Source organism: Zophobas morio, unplaced genomic scaffold (genome assembly GCF_036711695.1).
Source record: "Zophobas morio isolate AGI-343-1 ecotype UQ-CSIRO unplaced genomic scaffold, CSIRO_AGI_Zmor_V1 ptg000081l, whole genome shotgun sequence".
Lineage (NCBI taxonomy): Eukaryota > Metazoa > Arthropoda > Insecta > Coleoptera > Tenebrionidae > Zophobas > Zophobas morio.
The window spans coordinates 389,602-413,444 of NW_026972186.1; the positions used below are offsets into that span (position 1 = coordinate 389,602).

Consider the following 23,843-nt stretch of genomic DNA (forward strand, 5'->3'; position numbering starts at 1 on the left):
TTATACAACCAGTAATAAATTCCTTTATTAAAATAAAAAAATAAATTTAACATATAAAAACCAACAGCTTAACTAGTCTTGGGGCACAAATCGAACCACGCCTTATACGGCTCACTCAAATTCACATACTTCAAATTGACCTCCACCTGAAACGAACCACCCATGAAATCCCCCAAACCCAAATCCATTCCCTCACCTGTCCCATTGTATTGTTGTAAAGAAACTTCTTCGTCTTCACAGTAGCCAAAAGCGTCTGCTCGTAAGCATCCGACTTCGAAAACAAATATTCAAAAGTTTCTTCATACACCGGATTACACGAATCCATGATCACCTGAAATGAAAAACGTAGGGTCTTCAATGTCCAAAGCATAAACTCACCCTCGTCCTATAGGTGGGGCCCGTGGTGTGACCTTGGGATGTCATTTTTAGACGCACGTAGGGATCGGGGATGTCGGTTGGGTCCTTCAAAGGCAAGTTGCTATAAAAAAAAAAAAAATATGTAGATAGTGTTAAAACTAAGTAAAAATCTTACGATAACTGGTGCACTGTTATTATAAGTTTTTGTCGGGGTTCATTGTAATTAAAGCTTAGTTCAAGGCGACCGAGGCGGTGTTCACCTGCTGAACTGAAAACGGGCGATTATTTACCGACTCGTTTAAGAAATGAAAGATTACTTGGCGTTTATAGTCGGAAAAACGGGTGGTTTGGCAGTAGCGGCAGCAACGCTCAAAGGGGTAATAATTTCATCCACCAGGTCTCTTCTGGGTGAATTTCGAGAAGAGTTCCGCGAACGCGATCGAATGCTGCTGCCTACGAAAAAAATTTGCAAAAATTCGGAGTCAAATTTTAGCAAAATTACCATCCAGAGAGCTTTGTCTTGACAAGAATTCTTCAGAGTCGCTGTCACTCTCTTCATCTTCTTCCACTTCAAAGAGTTTATTGGTGAGAATCTAAACCACCCCAAGAATGAGTTAACGTAAAACAATTACGTGGAAGTTTACCCGCAACTGCATCGATATCACCACTTTGCTCTTCTCGTTATCCGTCGCCAACTCAGTCTTGCTGACTTCCAAATTCGGTTCGTCCAGCAACTTTGATATTTTATACGACATTTGAGTCAGAACATTGCCGGTCGTCTTATCCGTGATGGTCATCTGAAGAGAATCTTCTTTGGGTTTAGGCACCAATAACACAAACCCTTGTTCCCACGCAGGGTCCGTCGTGTGTTTCTTCACTTTACTTTTGTGTTTGTGTTCTCCTACGGCCATCACGAAGTAGGGATGGGGTTTAACTAGGTGCTTGGCTTCGGGGAGGTTCGTGGCCATATCTACATACACGACCAGAACGGCTCTGCTTATTGTATTCACCTTCAGGAACTGCGTTTCTTCACGTATCTAGAAAGAAGAGCATTGGCGAGTCGGTACAAAGACAATGGTACTAACAGCATCTAGATCGCCGATGTCGGAGGATAACGACAACCACGTAAAGCGCAAGTGTATGGACCCGTGTTTGGCGTTGTCGAGTTTGATCCATTGGTCCCTGTAGCCCTTAATCACAGTACTTATGTCAATCTCGCCACTACAACAACTAGATCAGAGAAGAAATTCAATCTCGAGGTCGTACCTTCCAAGAAAATCGTCTTCGTTCACTTGGTCCTTGTCGTACATCTTGAAGCCCAAATGCTGCGACATGGGGTCGATGATCACAAACTAGAAAATCGTGAATTATCAAGAACTGAACAGGAGGTGTTAGTACCTCGCACCAGTAGTCCCACTTCGGATTCAGACTCTGGTTGATAACGTTAGTCCTGCGCTCCTGAGCCCCCACATACAAAATCGTGTAGGGATCCGACTTCCCCGTTATGTCCTTCGCCATCAAATCCTTCGCTTCGAAAACATGAACCCTCAAAACCCCAGCCGGTTCTAACGCCTTCAACTCCGCTGGCGCGACCGACTTGGAGAACCTCTTCGTAATCTTATTCGGGAAAACGATCTTCTTGGAGATCATCTCCTCTATTTTCGAACGAATAACAGAGCTGAGACCAGGAATGCTCGACAAACCGTCCAAAGTAAAACCTATGTCTGGGGTGTTGAGGAAATAGACTTGAATTCCACCGACGATGGGTACTTTGGGAAGGAGAGGTTTCAGTACGACCCGTACTTCCACACTCAACTAGAAAATTTGATTTGAAATCTACTATGTGAAGGATGGCGCCACCGGTTGAACGATTGTTAAAGCTCACCTGGAAGTCCCGGATTCCGCCGATTTCCGCACCCGAAATCGAGAAATTAATGTCGCAGTCACCGTCGTAGCTACAAAGATTATAAAAGTGTTGGTTAGAACGGACTTTGTGACTTACAAAACGTCGAAATCAACGATTATGGAGTCTTTGGTGGCGGGACCCTTGTAGACTTTGATACCATCTATCTTCGGCGGCTGCAAAATTTCTGTGTGTTTTTTGTTTTCGTGAAAGTATTGATGTACTCACGGAGTGCCCGAAGTCGATGCTTTCGAACTGGAAGGAGTCGTACTTCCTCCGGATCTTCGTCTGTATGCTCGTCCGGAAAAGCTTGACCACGTAGGTGTTCACAGTTGGCCATACTTGTTCAATCACCTACAACACTCCATCAGTGAAACATTAAACGCATTGTTGGGTTTTTACTTGGTTCAACCACTCGGCGCGCTCCCGGTCGGGGAACTTGACCTGAAACCACGATTTAACACCGTCAACCGTTATGCGCATCCCCACTACTCACCCACGACGGAATCTCGTCGATCCGCCGAATTAAATCTTGTTTGGTGTACGAACAAGCCGCAGCTTTCACTTTTATCTTGTTTACGTTGCTCTTATCGCGGTTTTCGAGCCAAATCAAACTGGCCGCAGCCACGAAAAGCAGGATGAAGGACCATTGCATGTACGAGATGGCGTAGCCGAGGAAAATTAACGCCGCCTATGGAGGAGTGACTTAGCTAGAGGAGTTACGAAAGCTCTCTTACCTTGTAGAAGATTTTGATTAGTACGTATCTGTTGTTCATGGCTTTTGGTTTCGGAGATTCAGAAACGAGCAGTTGGTGTGGTGGGTCGGACTGTGGCGACTCGGAGTTGGTCAAATCACTCTCGGTCATGTCTGGAATTTGTTACATCACGGTAATTGCGACAATTGAGGAAGGTTAAGTTCAATGGGTTAATTGGTGGTGACGAGCAAAATCGGTTTCTACCAGAATGTGAGGTGTTTTGGTTGTGGAGGTGGTCACTTTTATTGTGTTACTTTAAATACGTTATGGATGTGAGCAGGTTTATTTTTAGAAGGCGCGATAAGCTGGTATTTTTGTAGGATTATTATTAAGTAGGTACGGCCAAAATAAATTATCGTTCGGTTATCGGTTCAAAGCAACATTGTTCAGATTCGTTGTGGTTTAAAAAATGCGAAAAAAAAATCGTTTTCTACAAGTAGAGATGTTGAAAAAGTCTGGGTCGCGAGACGAAATCTTGGCATTTTAATCGCTCTGCTGAAGTTCAAACTGTTAGAAATATTGAAATTTCGATCAATTCGTCAAAACTGAAATGGGCTACAAGATTAAGAACAACGCAAAAATAATCTCTAAAAAAATATATAGGGTGTCATTAAAAAAAAGTTGAACGTGAAACACAGGTATAAATATTACTAGACAGCTGCTGTAATTCTACACTTGTGGCTAAAAATCTGTTTGTTGAAGTCCTGCACCTTCTAAATAAAAATATTTATATTTATAATGTACATTGAAAATCTAAAAGTGATTTATGATAATATTTGAAGAATTTAAAGATTTTAGTAAACATCTTAGGAACCTTGAAATTTAAAAATCTCCGGATCTGGAGGAATGTTGGTCAACGCTGAAAAAAACCATAAAAAATTCGATGACAACAATAGCAGATTTACTAAATGACCAACCTGAAAACTAAGAAAAGTTAAAAGAAATCCACAAAAGGTCTAAGCTAAGTCTCTAATAAATACTCGATGACTTGAACATTTTAGTGAGCTTAGAAGTTGTCTACCTGGTCGTCATTCATGAATTATGGCCCAAGTTAGAACCAACACATCACATTAAATATAAATGTGTGTTGATAATAGTCGTGTTTGAGTTGGGCTTAACAACTTCCCGATAATCTATACATCGATAAACCTTTTATTAAAGCCTGCATTAATAAACATCAACGAAAATACCACTAACATCCACCTTGCCCACCGTGCCGTAAAAAATTAATAAAAACAGCCATAAATCGTTACGACTTTCGCATATCGCCATTAAATTGCTTATCCATCACCGACACCCATACAAATCAAATATATCTCTCACCACAACACCCCCGCTAGATCATGGGAATTCCACACCTGTACACACTTCCAAACACAAAGTCGTACTACAATTCTGTTTTCTGTTTACGAGAAGAAAAATCAATATTTTAGGGGCGCTTTTCAAGGCCCGACGCAGCGGCGCCCATAAATCTACCCATTACAAAAATTACCTCGGTCATCACTCAAACCGGTAGCTGACATTTAAAACGTTATCCAATTACCAGTATCATACAAATAATTATATAAATAAAAATAAATCACCCACTTGAGGACGTTGAAGCCGTCGAGAAACGGTGGCGGCGAACACGTCGCATTTTCGAATAGGTGTGAAACTATTAAATTCTAAACACCACGTCCGAAGAACCAAATCGAAGTAAATATTTCGCGCACGTTCATATTCATGTATAGTTATTTGGTTTTTTCGATAAGATAGATGGGAGAGGTGCGATAACGTCCACTATCAGTACACAAAGCGATCTAAATTTTTTATATTTGGCGCAGCCCGGTTGGGTGTTATCCAACAGATAAATAAAACATTATTTATAACTTAAACAAAAAAAGAAAAAAAAAAGACGGAACAAGCATTGTCTTTAACGTGGATTTACGAGCAATAATCCCAACCACATGTTTATTTAACGATGAAATTATGGGTCGTGAATAATACGGGCCAACATTGTCTCGGATATACCTCGTATATTACGCCTGCATGGGTTTTATTGTGACTACAGGGGCGATCAGCGCGTCTGATAAAACAACCGATAAAATTATTATTATTAAAGCTGTAAACATTGGCAGTCAACAAGGTTTGTGATACTTACTTGTTGTTGTCGTAAGAGAGACGAACTTATTATTTACACTGTTCGATAACACGAGTTTACACGTTTGCCCAGTTTGGAGCTCCTTTTACGACTAACGCCACGCTCCGGGGCGCATTTTAACGGGTCTGTCTCTGAGGCGCATTCGCTTGCAATAGTAATTTTTCAACTATTCATATTCAATCGATATAATTAGTCGAGGTCAGGGGTGGACCACTTCGTCGTGGGCAGCGGCGGGGCTATAACTCAACCACCCGTTAACCAAACAAACTCCTTAAATCACAGTATCGAATTTTAGTATTGATAAAACTTAGATAATTTGGTTTATTTTACAAACGCAATACCTCCCCCCCACATACCGCGACGCCGCTGCCCGTGAACCTCGCCGCAGCCTTGATATGTCGCTCGTTATGGACAAAGCATGGGTGTGCTCTTGCATTGCGTAACCCATCAAAATAGACAACTCAGTAAACGCCCTTTTATTTAACCAAATGATAAACATGGGTGTCTTTCTTCGTCTTGAGATTGAACCAGTCGGTGAAGGGTTCACTCAAAGTGTCGCATTTCGACAACGAAATCACAGTTTGGCCTAGGAATCTTCTTCCGATTTCGAAAATACCACGTTCGGTTTTTACCTCCAGGGTGATGGTGGTGAAGTTGATGTCTCGATTGGAGACTAAGTAGTCGAACTGTTCGTTAAACAGTGGAGTCGTGGAGTCCTTTATCGTCTGGAATTTTTTTTTTTTTTGATAATAGTTTTAAGACGAATGTTTTTGAAAAAGTTACTTTTGTTTTCTTTTTGTTGTTCTTGAATTTGTCCGTCTGGAGGGTGAGGCGAACATAGGGGTCGATGGTGTGGTGGTGTTTTTGAATAATGTGTCTGCAAGAGTGAGTCTTGGAGGGTGGTTTTGGAAGTGGAGTACTTACACTTCGTGTACTTGGATGACCAGGCGTTGTCGTTGTTGGCTGTAGGAGAGGGAGAGCTTGATTTGGCCTATGCTGGAGACGGTTTCGTCTTCTCTGTAAAGAATCAACAAATATAGACAAAACAGAGCACTAGACTGACCACAAAAAAAAAACCGTTTGAAGTTGAGTTACTCTTAATTGGCGGTTTTAAAAACCGTGCCGGTCATTCTCCTAAATACCACGACTCTACTATTAATCTCACGACCTCCAAACCGTAAAAATAACAAAAAACCCATTTTCTACGTACAAAAACATGTTGACTTCGTTGTCGGAGAAAGCATGTTCGCTGTCAGACGACATCACCGTGCTTTGACTAACTGTCGACTTATTCGAGGCAGTAGAGGCTTGTTTGACCACCATCTTCTGTCGTTTAGTGCTCTCTTCTTCAGTCTTCTCCTCCAGGTACTCGTTTTTTAAAATCTGCAAACCATAACTGAAACTAGCTTTACGTCAAGCAACCATACCCACTCTAAGTTTCATCGAACAACAAATCGACGCGTCCGAATGAGGTTTGTTACAAAAGAACGTATGCCTTCGTAACTCCATGTTGGGTTCGTTTTGCAAATTGTCGACTTTGAAGAACACCTCCCCTACCACGTCCCTGCTCTTTTCGTCGTGGATGTGGAAGTGAAGGACGGCTCGCTTGGGGTCGCGGAGCAAGAAGGTGAACCCTTTGTCCCAGATGGGTTCGCAAGTATCTTGATCTGGGTCGGTTTGTTTGGTTTGTTGTTCGACTTCTAGTACCACGTAGGGACTGGGTTCCGTTTTGCCCACGAAAGGTAGGTTCAGGGATGAATCTAGATAAATCATCAAAAAGGCGGTGTGGAGGTGGGGACTCAGTAATTCGATTTCTTTGATTGTCTGGAAAATTTCGCTATGAAAGGTACCTACGAGTAGTGGTAGAACTTACAACACTCAAGTCTGAGTAGTCGGAGCTTAATGATAACCAGGTGAGTCGGAGGTGGATGCTTCCACGGGCCGCACCTTGCAGACAAATGGGCTACAGGAAAGTTAGCACCGTTACAACAAATCGTACTTACCATATCGGCTTGTCCGACTTTGACAACCTGGGAGATGTCCACTTTAGCACTATTAACAAGAGTTTTATTTTTTAATTCCTTCGTGGTTACGTACTCACAAGCCCAGGAAATCGTCCTTGGTACCATCGTCGCGGTCCCACACCTCCACTTTGAGCTCAGAGTTGGGTACTATCTCGAACTCGCACCAGAAGTCCCACTTTGGGTTCAAACAGTTGTCGATAACCGGGGTTTCTACCTTAATGGAACCCACTTTAAGGACGGCGTAAGGGTCAGACTTCCCGATGAGATCTTTGTTTTCTAAATTCTTGCCTTCGACTACATGGACTCGCAAAATTCCCTGCAAGGAACCACTAGTACTAGAAAAACGGAAGTGGTACGTACCTCCGTACGGAAAACGGCAAGTTTTGACACGTTCACCCCTTTACTCAAATTTATAGAGTAAGCATTAGGGTACAAAAACATGGAGTTTATTATCTTCATTGTGGTATTTTTAATGCGGTTGCGTATACCTGGAATGTCCAAAATCTGTGTGACTTTAATTAAATCAAAATCTACGTGTGGAGGATTCATGAAGTAGGCTTGCAAACCACCGATTAGAGGGATTCGAGGGATGAGAGGGGTTAGAACCACACGTAGTCGCCCATGAAGCTAAAACCCATCCATTATTGAAGAAATTAGTACCGGTTGTAGTACCTTTATGTCTTTGATTCCTCCCGCGAACCTAAAGGTCTGGAAAGTAACGTAACAATCGCCGTCGTATCTACAAAGGTGACTGTATCATTTTAAAAACAACCACATCTAACTTACGAAATATCTAAATCCAGTACTACCTTCCGTGTATCTTTTGGGTCATAGACTTTGACACCGTCGACTCTCAGAGGCTGAAGTGTTTACAAACAATTCAATATTTCCGTCGCTAGTATTTACTTACCACGTTTCCTAATACCACTTTAGTGAATTTAAAATCCGAAACGTACCCTTGTATACTCGGTTCTAGGATTTTGGGTACCAAATCTTGAGTGTACTCGTTGACCTGTTGCCATATCTGCTTGAACATTCGGTTCAGCCACTCGACTCGTTCGATTTCGCTAAATTTAACCCATTGCGGCAGTTGTGCTACGGCGTTCAAAATTATGTCTTTTTCGTGTCCGAGAGCTACGGCTCTTGCTACATCCAGTCTCTGTTTTTTGTCTTTACGCCGCTGAGAGTCCCACACGAGTATGATTAATATACCGCAAGCCCATAACGTAGACAGACCAAAATAACCCACACAGTAGACAAAGACGAAGAGAGAGAGCTGTAATTTTACGAGAAAATTATCGTGATTGGAAACCTGACGAGTGGGTTGGGTCGAAGTGAGATTTACCTTTTTTACCACTTTGACGGCGTTTTCGGTGCTCAAAATTGATTCATTATTATTCGGCGTCACGGAAGCTTCACTCGTTACATCACTTTGCATTGTTTAGCCGATTATGTCAACTGAAACCGACTTCTTTCCGTTTCAATTAAAACTAACACCAAGTCGTAATCTTTCGAAGCGGTATTATCGTTATCAATATGTTCGATAATAGGTTTTTTTACGGATATTGTTGATTCAAGTTGCTCTTGACGACTTTTTCCAGGCTTTTTTAAGCGACCGTTATCATTTTGTGCGCTTATCGTCAATTTACTCGAGTTTAATTCGCATTATCTTGTTAAGGAGGAAGGATGTGCTACATACTACATGCGAAAGCGAACCGGGTCCATTTCTTAGTATCGAAAATGTTTAGATTGATTATGCGTTTCACATAACTCGAATGTTTCGAGGTAAATATTTAATTTAACTAAGGTGGATTTGTGGTGTTGATGAAATCATCGTCCCGCTGTTTTATCAGTGGTGGGATTAAATCCTGTTGGTGCACTCTAAGAACAGGTCATTCGTCGTTGGGCGTGGTCAACCGCGTTACGTCATTCCGCGCCTTTTGCACATTTGACACAACTAGGGTTAAACAAAACGCAAAGAAATGCTTTGGCTCACTTTATTCGTATATTCGCATAAATACAATATAACAACATAGAAAAAGATAAAAACATAAAGTACATCTGTAGTTAGGCTTAAGTACTTAAACACTTAGAGCAAAACCCCATAAATATAAAACTTTCAGCGCTCGTACTCCGACTCGGGACACAAATCGAACCACGCAGTGTACGGCTGGTTCACGTTCAACTTCTCGCAGTCGATAATAACCTGAAACAAATCCGTCACATCCACCTCGAACCCGTCTTCCACTCACCATCCCCAAGACGTTGCCCGAGCCATAAAATAGCTGCTTCTGTGACGCCACCGTCACCTCCAACTGTTTAGTATGCAATTCTCCCTGCGACAACACGTACTCGAACGTCTCGTCGAACACCGGGTCACAGTTATCCTTAATCACTTGCGTCTTCCTCTTGGTATCTTTAGCTCGCTCGGGAAGCAAATACAGCTTGACGTAGGGGTCGGGAATATCGGACTGATCCTTCTGTGGTATGTTACTACAAAGACAATGCAGAGAACACACAGAGCCAACTTACGCCACCTTGTGGACGACCACGATCAAGCGCTGCCTCTGGATGCTGTAACGTATGGTGAGCTGGATGCGACCGAGTTGGTGGATTCCGGTGGACCTGCAACCAACGAGTTAGCGGCACGTAGGATTTATTACGGTACGTACGAAGTGATGCTGGGGCTCCTGTGGACCAAGTCGCTGCCTTCGCTGCTGGGAGTGGCTGCCAACTGCCCAGTTACCACTTTGGTGGCTTCGTCGAAGTTCGGCGGCAAATCGTCGAGGGTTTCTTTGGGTTCGATTATCGGCTCCGGTTTGACGTCGGGGGTTTGAGGGACTTCCTGCACCGTAGACCCGGTGGAAACTTTAGAGTCGCTTCGTTGCAAGGCGGTGTCCTCCTCGTCGACGTCGGTCGCCGGTTCCGCGTGTTTTAAAACCTGCAACTTCTTTATGAGGAAAAAACTTTTAATTTCTAGCGCTTTACCCTCAAGTGCATTGACCAGATGATTTTGCTTTCTGGTCCAGACTTTAGTAACGAAAATGGCTCCTTGTGGATTTCCATTCGGGTTTTTTTGGACAGTTTGCTGATGTTGAAGGTGATTTGGCCGAGGTCGTTGGTGGTTTTCTTGTCGATGATTGTCAAGTAGAGGGTGTCCGATTCCGGGTTGGCTACCAGGAAGGTGAACCCTTGTTCCCACACGGGGTGGATGGTCCTCATCAAGACGTTGGTCTCCTGGGTGGTGTTGCCGACTTTCAAGACTGCGTAAGGGTCGGGTTTTGTGCTTGCTCTTGCCTGTGGTAGGCTCTTGGCCGAGTCGATGAAGATGGTCAAGAGTGCGGTGCTCATGGTGGTGATCCTCAACTGTTGGGTTTCTTCTAGAGCCTGGAAGCAGTCACTCTGAGGTGTGATTTGGAGAGATGGCGCCACTTACGGCTTTCAGATCGGAGTAGTCGTCGCTCAGAGTGAGCCACGTTAGACGCAAGTGTACCATTCCGTGTTTGGCTTGTTCAAGGGTAATCCACTGTAAAATAGGAGTCACTTGGGGGTTGCGACAGATGACAAGGTCTTACCATGTCGTCTTGACCCTTCTTGACGATGTTAGAAACCTCAACGGTCGCCCTAAACAAACGCAACGGATGCTTAGATTCTTGCCGTAGTACCAGATGTCAGACATGGTTAATGAGTTAAGCAAAAAATAGCTAACCACACTAAAAACCAAAACGCCATGCATTGACCAGATTGAACGAATCGAAACGAAAAGTAAAGTTAGTAGTACCTTCCAAGATCGTCATCTCGATGACCCTTGTCTTTATCATATAAATGGAGATGAAGCCAGGTACTCTTAGTACTTTCCAAGATCGACTATACAACATAAACGTGTAGTAAACAAACTGCCACAAAGCCTGTTTTATTTACATTTAAACAAAAACAAATTTGCCTCAAAACAAATTCAAGCGCGCGATGCTCTTTGAAAATCTCGTCAAACTCTAACCTTCCCAGGTAGTCGTGGTTTTCGGCACCGAGCAACCCAGGATCCCAATCCCACACATTCACGGTTAATAACTGTGACTCGCTCGAGCTAATCTGCGCCTAAATTCGACAGTGTTTTAAAAAGAGGAAGTCGAGAGGGTCGAGTGAGTAAATTAAAATCTATGTACATGCAGGAAGCCCAAAGCGAAGCCGGAAGCCTGTGGAGTTTTAATTTAATAGTTGGCGGCGCGCAAAACAGACTCGGCCGCCAGAGGGCGCTTCTTCTCTTTTGCGCGCCTGCTAGAATCGTCGACAAAGAGATGTAACAAAAAGAGAAAAATCCACACAAATCGAAAAAACAACACACAAGCGTCTGCGCGTCCGAAGGCCGCGATTAAATTAAAACTCTCTCTGTGCTATCATTCGACTGGACCCGTGGTGGTTCTTTTTTCTAGTCTTACCTGCCCAGAGTCTCATCGTCAGAAGCCTCGTCCTTATCCCAAAGGTGAACATAAAGTTGTTGCCCATCGGACTCCAACACATTAAACTGGTAATAGACAATCGATGAACGAAAATACAGTGAAAACCTGAAGATCGTCATTATTTCGCCTACTAACGAGCAACTACTTCAGGTGTATCTAAGTCAAAACTCCGCATTAAGCTTTCGTGTTGTTAATCTGCAGCTGACGCTGTCTAACCTCTTAATTCTCGAAAAAACGTAAAAACATGCAAACATGACTCGAAAGTGAACAAAAAAGAGTCGACGAACACTCCGAACTCACCTCGCACCAGTAATCCCACTTCGGATCGACGCTGTTGTCGATCACCTTAGTCTTAAACTCCTGCGCACCTAAAGTGATGACTGCATAAGGGTCAGATTTACCTTTACCCAACATCCCGATGTCCTTTTTCATCAAGTGCTTGGCCTCCACCACGTGGACACGCAGCACACCCTAGAAACAACCCCGACAATTCAAACCCCACCAAAAAACCAACCAACCTCAGGCTCTGGTGCCTTCAATTCAATAGCTTCGACTTCGTCGCTCAGCTTGATGGGGAACTTGTTGGGGAGCACCATCATCGAAGCCACAGTTTCCACGACGATCCGCCGCAAGATGTCGCTACGGAGACACTTTGATTGGTCGAAACGGCGTCTACGAGACTCACCTTAACCCGGGCATGTCTAACAAATCAGCGATGCCGATCAAATCGAAGTCTATATCGGGGTTGTTGAGGAAGAACACCTGCAGACCACCCACCAACGGGATGGTGGTGATGAGAGGCTTCATCACCACGCGGAGCATCCCGTGCAGCTGAAAATCGCGGATGCCGCCCTTGATCCCGGCCAAATAAAAAGTGATGTCGCAGTCGCCGGCGTAGCTAAAATGTACAATGAGTGTGAAGCTTGAAGGTTTTTCCACTTACAAGATGTCCAAGTCCATGACGATTTCATTGCGGGCGATGTTCTTGTCGTAGACTTTGACGCCTCCGATGCGGAAAGGCTGAAATTGATTTGTGATAGTGCGGTGCCGGATGCGACTGCGATGGTGGGTCTTACCACGGTGCCTAAAACGATTCTTTCGAATTTGAACCCTGTTAGTTTATAAGCTTCTAGTGCTTCTCTGAGGTTGGGTTGGATCGAGTCTCTTATTAAATCTCGCGCGTAGTGGTTGACGTTCGGCCATACTTGTTTGATTATCTGGGTAAAAATAGAAAATTATGGGATTTGGCTACCATATAGTGGTACTCACTCGATTAAGCCACTCTGCGCGCTCGATGTCGGGGAAAAATACCTAGAATATGGGAGGACATAAGTACTTTGTATTAACAGACGGAAACGTGAAACCTATTTTTTTTTATTTATATATTTTTTATATATAATGCTACTTGGGAGTAATTCTCTAGCTTCCGATCGCAAAGTAAAATTGTTATTAGATTATATTATTCCGAGTACTCAGTGCATACTTCAACTCAGGCAAATTATTGTCAAGTGCGCGGATATTTTTAGCACGACAAACACGATAAAAGGCGGAAAACGGTGAGGTTTCCTTGTCAGTTAACATCCGTTTTTTTTTACTGGCGCATCTGTTTGCTTAATAAATATTTATGATTCGTTAAAAACTCAAGTAGCATTAGTAAGTTTAACTGTCCTAACAAAAAACCGCTCATTGATAAATTCGTGCTTAATGAATGAGTTGCAAAAAGAAAGACAAGAAAAACGTGCGATTGAGGAGGGAATTTTTGTGTTACACACTAGACGTAACTATTTTTGAGTGCTCAAGACATGAAGAATCATCAATCTAAAATAACAAAGAGCGTATTTGTGGTCCAGAATTCATCACTTATGATGAGCCACAAGAATTATAAACAACTAAATTAAATAATTCAATGACCTTGGCGTATTTTCTCACCAATTTATGAGTAAATTTGAAAACTTTAAATTTTATATTTTCATACAAAAAGTTTTTTGCCAGTGAAATCGCATTTTTGGATTAAGTAACATCTGCCCTTGAAATACGTCAAAAAGATAAAAAAAATATGGGCCGGCTCTTTTGAATTTGACCGTCTTGTGCCGTTAATAAAACCATATCTTTATAATGCACAAGCTAATAGAGACAAGTGCATAATAATTATTAATAGTCCAGCAACAATAAGAACACAAACAACTTTTATCTTTATCTCATAAATAAATTAAAATAGCATCATAAACATGAGTCACTATGCTAAGATCGACCTCAACATACCCAAGCTGGTAGATCACCTAGCCTTGCAAGAACAACGTCTTTCTCACTGGCCAAAGCTGCAGCTTTCGCAATAGTTCTTTTTCTATCGCTGGCCTTCTTCCACTGGTCCCTGATTACGAAGAGCACGATGGGTCCTATGAACCACGCCACAGACCATTGCATGTACCCCGCCAAGTACACAATCCCGACAACGGAGGCCTAAAAAGATGCACTAATCACAAGACAACCACAAACCCCCTATTTCACCTTCTTCACGGCGCTAAAAATAATGCTCAAAATTCCAGAAGTATCGGTTTTCTTCTCCATCGCTTCTTCCTTGCTGACACTCATTACTAAAATAGAACCTTCACGGATCAATTGATTAATCGTGCTCGCTCCCCACCGGATTCAAGCACCACGTACTCTTCGCCGGCCAAACAACAACTGCGGCTTATCACTAAAAAATTTCAGTTTGTTTTGTGATTACACTCGCCCCACCCGACCGCCAGCACGACCTAAAATAAAATGACATCACAAACTATATTTACAACATTACAAAATAGGTAAATTCGATTAATCCCACCTCTGCGCCAGCTGACTTTGCGCGAGTATAACTGGTTGCCTACCGTAAACGTCATTTTACGACAGACTCCAGTAACCATGGCAACCAAACAAATCGTCATTCTTCGTCTCTTTCAAATCAAACGAACTCGAAATGGCGCTTCGTTGTCCAGATTTACCATTTTTACCCGGATATACATTTAATTCAATGGTAATACGACGTTCGTCACCCCTGCGAAACTAAATTTTCATTTTCAGCTCGGCAGGACCCGGTTCAACATGGACCCCAAATTCGATTTCATAGGCGATGGGGTCCCTGCACTCATCGAGAAGGTCAAGCCCAACATGTTCGGCGCCCTTTCGGATAAATACCCGTCGATTTATCCAAGGGGCGAAGTTGCGGAAGTCCCCAGCTGGATAGCCTTCGACAAACAGGTAAAGCCGTTCATCGGATCGTGACACTCGAATCGGGAGTGAATATCCAATCACATATCAAGATTTTAGGCGCGAAATTTATAATGTCACTTATTGTAGATCTTGTGTTTCGACGCCTTCTTCAAAGAAACCCTCCAGGAAGTTCGCGGCGCTCCGTACAACGTCCGCCAAGTCAAAATCTACCTATTCCTAGAAGACGGGACGATCCAAGTGACCGAGCCCAAAGTAGAGAACAGCGGGATCGCGCAAGGGACTCTCATCTGCCGCCACCGCATTCGCTTCCCCGCCCCCATGGACGACAACTTCTACGAGATGATCGATTTGAACTTGGGCAAAGAGGTGGAGTTCTACGGACGCGTATTTAAAATCACCAACTGCGACAAATTCACCCGGAATTTCTTGAACCGTTGCGGAATTGCCGTTCCCGATCCCTTAAACACGCCCAGCGATCCTTACAACGACTTGCGTGGCCAAGAGTGCTCGAATGTGAAGCACAAAATGAAGAAACGCGAAGACTCCCTCGGGAAGTTCCTGGCCAACGACCGGAAGGTCCTGCGGTTCTACGGTTACTGGGACGACCAGGAAACCGTGTACGGGTACTTGCACCGGCTCGAAATACTGTACTACTTGGCGGACGACACGATCGAGATCCGCGAAGTGAGGGAGGATTGCGGCAAAACGTCGATTTCTATGTTCTTGCATAGGGATAAGATCCCGAAGACGTTCAACGGGTTGCCGATGCCGGGGGCTAACTGTACCTCCACGGTTTTGAACGTGTTGGGGCCGGGCTTGCAGGGGGGGAGATTCATCGAGGATCCTATATCCTGCGGGGTGGAAGTCATCGAGTACTACTGCGAAAAGGACTTGTTCATAGGGAGCGTCATCAATTGCTATGGGAGAAAGCTGGTGCTAACCGACTGCGACCCCTACACCAGGGAATATTACAGGAGTAAGTACGGGCTGAACAGTCTCGACGCCATTGCATTACCTGAAGACAAGCACGCGGCGTTGAAAGTGGAGATGAAGGAACGCGAATTACCTCCTTGGAATGGGTACGGATCGTACGAAGACTCGGCCCAGAACTGCATAACCGTGGAGCCGAAGGCTCCACATCGCGACTTCAAGAAGTTCTTGAACCTCGACAGGTAACGGGAAACTTTGAGTGGGTTATTAAAAGTAACTTGTTCTTTCAGAGTTGGTTTGGATAGCCACATACTCCGGTTCCGGGCGTTCATGATTTCGAAAATACCCGAGAACTGCACGAGGCATTTCATTGTCAGCTTCTATCTAGCCGACGATTCCATCGCCGTGTTTGAACGAGGCATTCGAAATTCGGGTAGGAAACGGCGTCAAGTTTCAAATGACACTATTTTTTGATTGCAGGTTTCGACACCAAGACGTTCTTCGCGAGGAAGCCGATGGCGCTACCGGGTCAGGAAGTGTTTACCAGTAAACCTCCGGTTACTTACACTTCGCAACATATGTACATCGGTGCCATCATCATTGTTAACAGTTTTGTGTTTGAGTTGGTGGCCGCTGACGAATATGCGCTTAGATACATGGAAATACACGACTATCAGGCAAGTCTTCGAAGTAGTTCTTGGTCGGTGAACAATGAGTCGGTTTCAGTACCCAAAAGCCAACATTAAAGTGATTATGGGTAAAATTCGGGATAAGCTACGACCGACCTACAAGGATTTTGTCGCAGAAAACATGCCCAAGGACGGACAATCCACCATCCCCTACGACACTTTACGGTACACTTTAGTTTTGAGTTTTTTCTACACGTTTTTAGGAAAAAAGTTACCGAAAAATGTGTCGGTTCGCAGGGAGAAGCTCATCGGGATACTCGGGGATGATTTCACCGAGCACGAAATGATCACGATTTCTCGAGCCTTCCCTGGCGACGTCTTCGACAAAATTAAATACAACCGGGAGCAAATTCGAGCGATTACTTTAACGGAGCTCAAGAAAGGTCTCTGGGACGACGTGACGAGACTCAGAGAGTACTTCTGGATGAGGGACCCCGAAAGAAGAGGACTTTTGCCAAAGGACGTGTGTTACGTAGTACTGCGGGCATGCAGATTACCTTTGCAAAAAGAACTCGTGGAGAAAATTCTCGAAGTGTAAGCCCCCACTAAGTGTGCCCCTTTTCCACTCACAACGTCTTTGCAGGATACAGAAAGACGAACAATCTAACTTATACTACGAAGACATTCTAAATTTCGTTAATAGGGAAATTTGCCGACTGGCGGACGTGGAGCCCGTCAACATTAAAGTAAGTACTTTGCAAAGAAACTTTCAAACCAACAATATTTTTTTAGCACGATTTAAGCTGCATCAAAGACATCGAGTACGTCCCGTACCGTTTCATCGACTGGTGTGGCTTCAACAACTTCCTCGCCTTAGAAGACACCTTCAAGCAACAAGGCCCCAACACAATCAGAATTCAACAATAAATCATAAAACATATTTAATATGTCTGTCGTTTTACAAAAATTTTCAACCCATGCCTCCTATTTCGGGTTTGGGTTTCTTCATCTTCCCGGCTAGTTTCAGCCTTAGGTGTGATATGGCCCTCGCCGGATTCAAGTGTTTGGGACAGCATCTCGTGCAGTTGAAGATGGAGTGGCATCTGTACACGCTGAAGTAGTCCCGAAGGGCGGCAAGCCTGCAGTCTGTCCCTTGATCCCGGGAGTCTCTGATCCACCTGTCGGCTGCCAACAAAGACGCGGGCCCCAGGAAGTCGTGATCGGGGTTGTGGCCGTGCCACCAGTATTCGGGACACGACGTAGAGCAGCAAGCGCAAAGAATGCACTCGATGTAGCCGTCCTACGACAAACAAGTAGCAGCAGAGATACCTAGTTTTGACTAGGGTTATTTACCAATTTCTCCCGGTCTTTCAGACTTTGCAGGTACTGCTTCTGACCCATAGGTTCCGAGTGGTCTCTTATCAGGTACGGTTTGATTCTTCGGTGTTGGTTGAGGAAGTGCGTGAAGTCGACGATCAAATCTTTGATCACATACATATGAGGCAACGGATAGATTTTCGAGGTGTCGCTTTTATTAATCCTGGTGATGCACGCAAGACCGTTGCGCCCATCGATGTTTATGGCGCAACAACCACACACTCCTTCGCGACACGAGCGACGGAACGTGAGGGTGGAGTCGTCGTCTCTTTTTATCTTCAAGAGGGCGTCGAGAACCATGGGGCCGCAACTACGGAATAAGAATGAGGTGGCGACACTTGAAGTTTGCACCTACTCGTTCAAATCCACGGTGTATTTGTCCATGCGGGGTTGCTTTCCGCCTTCTTTGGTGAAGCGGTAAATAAGAAAATTTTTCAATTTGGCTTTCTTTTCTTCTTTCTTTTTAGTGTCGTCTTTACATTCTTCGTCCCCCGACTTTTTCCCATCTTTCGCTGATTTCGCATCCTTTGCTGGTTTAGCGTCTTTCTTCTTCTGATGCGGAACGTCGGTCCAAATGGTCCGTTCGAGGCGCAGAAATTTGGTTCCGTTCAAAACTTTTACCCAAGGAGAGATGTTTTTTAGCATTTTGTGTGTTCTAGACATTAATTTTTAAATGTCAAGCTTTCAGACTTTGCCGTGGCAACAGTGCGACGTCGCGACCTCGATACGAAATAAAACTCTTCACTGGTCAACGTTATTTTTTATTAGGAACCTAAATCAAACTTAACAGTGGGGTATAGTCGAGTGATTAAAATAGCATCGGTAACATAAGTCAATCAGCTACGGACGAACCTGGAACTTAAATAAAAAAAAATATCACACTGACGCGTTCCAGATCCAATACTTCGTTCCACGGACAAATCACAGCAGATTAAAAAAATAACCGGAAGTGCTAGACATTTAATCCAGTGAGAAAATACATTAAGACAACGTCACTTGGATCAGCAACGCGTTTAAAACTATGGCTCCAGTCTCCTTGGTGCTCCACTCCGGCGGATCCCTGGACACCGAATACGCGCTGGGCTTCACCAGCAACTGAAACGCGGCATGCGCCTCTCTGTCCTTCATCTTGTACCCCCCGCTCTTGCAACTCTGTAACGTCGGGTAGAACACCACCTGCACGTCGTCTTCCTTCTGGACCACCAAATTACACCATTGCGCTTGCCCTTTAGTCAAGGGCTGTCCCTTATCCAGGATGCACCGCACCGCCCCCATCTTGCTCGGGTAGAACGCGGTGTGCCACTTGTCCGTCGCCGTGTTGGCCAGGTTCTTCAGCGGGAACTTGACCCAACCCAACAACGAATTGTCCTTTTCACCCTGACTCTTGACTTTGATGCATGTGGAGCAATAACACGTCGGCTCGTCCGACGTGAAGTAGTGATCTGAAAAACGACGTGAGTGGGAAGAGCTCACACAGACCGTCTCTACCTGGCAAGAGGAGGCGTTTCTTGAAGCTAACGCATTCCTCGCGGAACGCACAAATGATTGGCTTCACCGGCGAAAGGGGGCTGGGGCGTTGGACGGTCACCGATGACGTCAAACTAGTACTAGCCGAAGGTATAGGAAGCGTCAAGCGTTCCTTCTCGCAGCTCTCCAAATCCGCCTTTTCGAAATCGGTCACCGGGGTTTCGGTCGTCTCTTGCGCAGCGACGTCGTTCAAAATTTTAATCTGGAATATGCGGTGTACAAAGGTTCGTTTGTGTGTAAACCTACCTGTTGGCACTGTCCGTACAAATCGAATACTGCATAAATGGCTTGCCCGGTTTGGAAAACGAAAGCGAGGAGTTCCTCCTCGACCCCGTTCACCAGTAACTTCAAGCCTGTAGCTGTCAAGACGACCCCCACGGTGTCTCCGACCGAAAGGGTACTCAACTTCTGGCCATAGTTCGACCGGGACTTCATCCCGTTGATCGACACCCAGTCGTTGGCGACGATGCAACAAGGAGCTTTGAACGCCAACGCGTTCACCGGGAGGTTCAACCGTTCCGGAGGCCCCGAAACCACGCCTACGATAATCGACGACTGCCACCGCGTTTCCAATTGGTCGATTATGATTTGGACCTTCGAATTGACTTCGAGGGCGGGCTGGGCGATAACCACGCCCTGATTGTACGACGCCACCCTCCTCGCGGTCGTTCGTCCTTCCACGATCTCGATATTGCGGCCGTGGTTCTCGTGGAATTCGTAGACGACGCTATCGACTTCGACGTCTTTGAGCTGTTCCTGCACCAACTCCAAACTGTCCTGGAGCCGTATGCTGTTGAGAGGAGACAAAGGTGCTTTATGACTAGTAACGGAGACGGAGCTGCAAGAACCCCTCAAATCCGCGACCACGTAGAGCGTGTCCGGAAGCGGCGGGAAATTCAAAGCGAGTTCTTCGCTGTTGATGAAGATCTTCAGCGCGCCGTCTTGGGTTCGGAGTAACCCAACGCGATCCCCCACGTTCAGCCAGTTCAAACTCGGCGTGAACAACTGGATTGTCTTGTTCTTGTGCCTGAGCTCGTTGCCGGTGATGTAGCAGCAATCGTCGAGAGGGTTGGCTTTGCTGGGAGGCGTTCCCGTCACGCCCACCGCGATGCTCCCCGCCAAGTGCTCGACCAATGAGACGATCGAGATCTCGAATAGCTCCTCCTGCACGAGATGCGTGGCGCTGCAAACTACCGCCTCGCTCAAATCCTTTCCCCTTTTAGCTAATCGTCCGCCGTCGCCTAGAGTCACTCCTTTCCCGTGGTACTCGGAGAAGATATGCAGGTCCGTCTGCACCGTCGGCTGCACCACGCTCACCGCCTGCAGACTGATGGAGGTGTCCGAGCGCGGACAGTTCTCTAGGTTCGACGGCATCGTCGCCAGCGGCGACACGCACGGGATGCTCACTTGTGCACACTGACCATACAGGTCGATGACGGCGTAGACGGTGCTGTGAGACACCGTGCAGGCGGGTCCTTGCGGGACGCCATCCCTGTAAAACTCCAGAGTTTTGTCGGAGGAACGCACCACGCCGATTCGGACGCCAGCGTCGAGGCTATCCAGGTCACACGGGTAGTTGTTTTTGATGGTGGTGCCGTTCTCCATGACGGAGGAGCCGCTCAGCATCCACGTGTCGCGACACAAGTCTGTGGCGGTGCCTGGAAGCTCGATATCGTCGGGACGGACCGCGGTCACCCCAAGCTCGATGCTCCCCGACCAGCGATCCACGATGTTGTCGAGACAGACCTCGAAGAGCTCGCCGTCGCGCAGCGGCCGACTCGAGAAGACGATGGCGTCGTTGAACTCGGAAAGAGGGCGCGGCCGGAGGGCGGTCAGCCCGCTGTTGACAATTCGGGCGTTCTTACCGTGGACGTGGTGGAAGCGGAGGTCGCTGAAATTCATCACCAACTTGTATTTTGGGGTACTTTCTGTTTGTGTAAAAACTAACCTGTACAGCGTTGTGTTTGACAGACTGGAATTGATGGTATCCGGCGAGCCGTAGTCATACATGTCTATGATGGAGGCTTCCACGGCCTGCCCGTACAGATCTTGAAAACCGCACAGTTACGCCCCGCCCTTCGCTCCTCCCATACTTACCGATCACCCCGTAGATTTTCTCCGGCACGTTGGACGCCGCCGCCCCTTGGTCCACCCCGTTCACGAAGAAGTGCAGCAACCCGTTCTCCTTCCTCACAACCCCCACTCTATCCCCCACTTGCAACCGGTCCAGATTCACCCCGTACTGCTCCAGCACGATCGTCCCGTTGTGCATGATTCCACTCCCCGTCATCATCCACGTCCCCGACCTCACATTCGTCATCGTAAACGGAAACTCCAAGTCCACCGGACTGTGCGTGGTCACGCCTATTTCGATACTCCCCGCCCACTTCGTCACCACGCGGTCCAACCGCACCTCGAACAGCTCTCCCGTTTTGAGGGGGCGTGCCGTCAACACCACCCCGTTGTTAAAATCATCGGCGGCGTTCGGCCTATGCGCCGTCCTCCCGTTATTAATGACTTGGGCGTGCGTCCCGCAATTGGGGTGGAACGTGAGGCGGTCGTAGTAATCGGGGAGGGGCTGCGGTTCGGGGATCAACACCTGCTGATCCCGCGTGTTCTTCCTCGTCATCAAGTTCTGCTCCTCGCGCTCGTCCCTCTCCACAATCGAGACTTTAATCGTCATCCCATACAAGTCGATCACGCCCCAGACGGTGGAGGGGACTCGTTGGGCCGCCACACCTTGGTCCAACCCATTAATAAAGTAGTGCAGGTTGCCGTCGGGTTTGCGCATCATCCCCACCCTGTCGCCTTCGCTCAATTCGTCCAAGTTGAAGTCGCCGTACTCCCGTCTGGTGCCTTTCCCGTTGGTCAGGATGCCGCAACCGGACATCATGATGGTGCCGCTACGCATGTTGGTCATGGTGGCGGGGAACACGAGGGTGCTGGGGTTATGTGTGGTGATACCCATCTCGATGCTGCCGCTCCACTTATCCACGAGACGGTCTATGCGAATTTCGAACAACTCCGAGTCGCGAAGGGGGCGGTGGGTCATCACTACCCCGTTATTGAACTCGTCCAGAGGGCGACGACGCTCGGCAGTTCGGTTCCCGTTGGAGAGTTTGACAAGAGAGCCGCAGCGGTCGTGGAAGCGGAGTTTATCGGGACGGGGACATTCCTCGGGGAGGCTCAAACTGGAAAGTATGCTAACTCAGCGAAATTTGAGTGTGCTGGCTCGGCTAAACGTGTAATCGCGCGAAAGTAACTCGTGTTGGTTTACCTAACGTTCATGTCCATGCGGATGTCGAGACTGTTGCTGCTGCTCATGCTCAGCTCGCTCAAGTCGCCCCCGAGAGTAACGTTCAAAATATCGTTATCTATAGCTAAGACCGAACTGCCGCTGAGGCAGTCGTCGTTATTGTGCTCGCGAAGTGCTGGACTGGTAATACTGACTTGCACGCACTTGCCGTAGACGTCGACGATGGCGTAGATTAAATTAGGGACGTTTTCGGCGGCGACACCTTGAGATTCTCCATTCACGTAAAAAATTAAGTCGCCCTGAAAACTCCTCTTAGCGCGAAATTTACACTGCTAACAACGTACCTCGGAGGTGCGCATCAACCCTATCCTATCATCCTGATTGAGCTTATCCAAATCAGTACCATACCTCTCGATCACGCAATTTCCGCTCCTGAAGAACGACATTCCTGACATAATCTACAAATTTACGTTCAATTACGGTTAAACAAACAACGCATTTACCAACCCATGATGGGTTCTGTATCTTGGAGGAGCACGCAGGGAAATCAAAGTGCAGAGGATCACAGTCGACTACTCCTATCTCAAGACTGCCTGACCACGAGTTTACCTACAGTTACACCGATTTGAGTAAAATGAGACTGGGAGGAGAGAGAGAATTACTTTTCGATCAATCTTGATCTCGAAGAGCACGTCGCTGACTAGAGGCTCCGCTGTTATTACTAGGCCGTTGTCGAAGTCGCTGTCGCTGCGCACCGCCGTGCAGTTGTCGTTTAATAAAGTGATTCGTTCGCCACAACGATAATGGAAATATGCCATTTTATGGCCGTTTGATGGATTAAATTTGAATTAAAAGGGGGCTATAAACAGCCATTTGTAAACAGCCGATCATGTGTCAAGGTTACTTGTCAAACATCAGGGCTGCCAATGGTGTGGAGTGTCAACAAGAGTATTGATTTTGTGATAAGGAATAAATTGAGTAAATATATAAAGGGGCAAATGCTCAATCATCCCAAATTGCTTACATTGTGATCGTTTAGAGACAAATTGGGGGTCTTTTATTACGCTAATAAATAACAAGGACATATGACCTACAAACTCGTGCAAGAAAATAATTTCAGCAATAAAACAAATAAAACAACCACTTGTACAATTATATTCTTATTCTTTTTACATATTATATAATTACTTCCAAAGTAAATGTTTTCACTTTTTTTTATGTTCCGAGAGGATCAAGAACGTTGTAGCTACGATTAAGCCTTTGATTTTTTTTTTAATT

General features: G+C 45.8%; 6 protein-coding genes across 10 annotated transcripts; 1 reads left to right on the top strand and 5 right to left on the bottom strand.

Annotated features, from left to right (window-relative positions):
- LOC135143966 (extended synaptotagmin-2-like) lies at positions 1-5,524 on the bottom strand. 3 transcript variants are annotated; one of them, XM_064075869.1, is made up of 17 exons: positions 5,156-5,524; positions 2,998-3,128; positions 2,757-2,951; positions 2,663-2,704; positions 2,489-2,614; positions 2,360-2,436; positions 2,243-2,312; positions 1,756-2,172; positions 1,624-1,709; positions 1,443-1,578; positions 1,002-1,394; positions 860-950; positions 675-810; positions 533-625; positions 379-478; positions 197-331; positions 1-146 (listed from the first exon to the last, which is right to left on the bottom strand). In XM_064075869.1, exons 2-17 carry the CDS (start codon positions 3,124-3,126, stop codon positions 69-71), a joined length of 2,304 nt encoding a protein of 767 aa, XP_063931939.1. In that variant the 5' UTR covers positions 3,127-3,128; positions 5,156-5,524; the 3' UTR covers positions 1-68. The 3 variants fall into 3 exon arrangements, with proteins under 3 accessions (XP_063931939.1, XP_063931938.1, XP_063931940.1); XM_064075868.1 differs by lacking the exon at positions 5,156-5,524 and adding an exon at positions 4,603-4,759; XM_064075870.1 differs by lacking the exon at positions 5,156-5,524 and adding an exon at positions 4,339-4,422.
- Positions 5,525-5,616: 92 nt separating this feature from the next.
- On the bottom strand, positions 5,617-8,946 carry LOC135143967 (extended synaptotagmin-2-like). The gene is made up of 13 exons (XM_064075871.1): positions 8,525-8,946; positions 8,090-8,455; positions 7,966-8,039; positions 7,852-7,918; positions 7,540-7,806; positions 7,257-7,495; positions 7,159-7,207; positions 7,029-7,118; positions 6,587-6,979; positions 6,366-6,538; positions 6,080-6,172; positions 5,939-6,032; positions 5,617-5,880 (listed from the first exon to the last, which is right to left on the bottom strand). Exons 1-13 carry the CDS (start codon positions 8,615-8,617, stop codon positions 5,632-5,634), a joined length of 2,247 nt encoding a protein of 748 aa, XP_063931941.1. The 5' UTR covers positions 8,618-8,946; the 3' UTR covers positions 5,617-5,631.
- A 216-nt stretch (positions 8,947-9,162) lies between these two features.
- Positions 9,163-14,349, bottom strand: Esyt2 (Extended synaptotagmin-like protein 2). 2 transcript variants are annotated; one of them, XM_064075978.1, is made up of 16 exons: positions 14,145-14,349; positions 13,899-14,096; positions 12,906-12,947; positions 12,713-12,853; positions 12,580-12,656; positions 12,322-12,534; positions 12,155-12,275; positions 11,937-12,107; positions 11,177-11,274; positions 10,755-10,803; positions 10,616-10,705; positions 10,168-10,566; positions 9,852-10,120; positions 9,712-9,804; positions 9,432-9,672; positions 9,163-9,385 (listed from the first exon to the last, which is right to left on the bottom strand). In XM_064075978.1, the coding sequence occupies exons 1-16, from the start codon at positions 14,226-14,228 to the stop codon at positions 9,299-9,301; spliced, it is 2,373 nt and encodes a 790-aa protein (XP_063932048.1). In that variant the 5' UTR covers positions 14,229-14,349; the 3' UTR covers positions 9,163-9,298. The 2 variants fall into 2 exon arrangements, with proteins under 2 accessions (XP_063932048.1, XP_063932049.1); XM_064075979.1 differs by lacking the exon at positions 11,177-11,274 and adding an exon at positions 11,616-11,701 and having other exon boundaries at positions 14,145-14,345.
- Positions 14,350-14,444: 95 nt separating this feature from the next.
- Positions 14,445-17,345, top strand: LOC135144043 (EF-hand domain-containing family member C2-like). The gene is made up of 9 exons (XM_064075982.1): positions 14,445-14,649; positions 14,697-14,873; positions 14,973-16,018; positions 16,067-16,209; positions 16,257-16,453; positions 16,503-16,630; positions 16,703-16,999; positions 17,049-17,151; positions 17,198-17,345. The coding sequence occupies exons 1-9, from the start codon at positions 14,593-14,595 to the stop codon at positions 17,330-17,332; spliced, it is 2,283 nt and encodes a 760-aa protein (XP_063932052.1). The 5' UTR covers positions 14,445-14,592; the 3' UTR covers positions 17,333-17,345.
- On the bottom strand, positions 17,341-18,462 carry LOC135144050 (succinate dehydrogenase [ubiquinone] iron-sulfur subunit-like). Its single transcript, XM_064075990.1, has 3 exons — positions 18,138-18,462; positions 17,759-18,092; positions 17,341-17,705 (listed from the first exon to the last, which is right to left on the bottom strand). The coding sequence occupies exons 1-3, from the start codon at positions 18,443-18,445 to the stop codon at positions 17,376-17,378; spliced, it is 972 nt and encodes a 323-aa protein (XP_063932060.1). The 5' UTR covers positions 18,446-18,462; the 3' UTR covers positions 17,341-17,375.
- Positions 18,463-18,527: 65 nt separating this feature from the next.
- On the bottom strand, positions 18,528-23,679 carry Neurl4 (Neuralized E3 ubiquitin protein ligase 4). Of its 2 annotated transcripts, none has more exons than XM_064075975.1 (9): positions 23,228-23,679; positions 23,073-23,174; positions 22,910-23,023; positions 22,587-22,864; positions 21,407-22,500; positions 21,258-21,357; positions 19,556-21,200; positions 19,271-19,511; positions 18,528-19,224 (listed from the first exon to the last, which is right to left on the bottom strand). In XM_064075975.1, exons 1-9 carry the CDS (start codon positions 23,381-23,383, stop codon positions 18,764-18,766), a joined length of 4,191 nt encoding a protein of 1,396 aa, XP_063932045.1. In that variant the 5' UTR covers positions 23,384-23,679; the 3' UTR covers positions 18,528-18,763. The 2 variants fall into 2 exon arrangements, with proteins under 2 accessions (XP_063932045.1, XP_063932044.1); XM_064075974.1 differs by having other exon boundaries at positions 21,407-22,512.
- Positions 23,680-23,843: the final 164 nt, after the last annotated feature.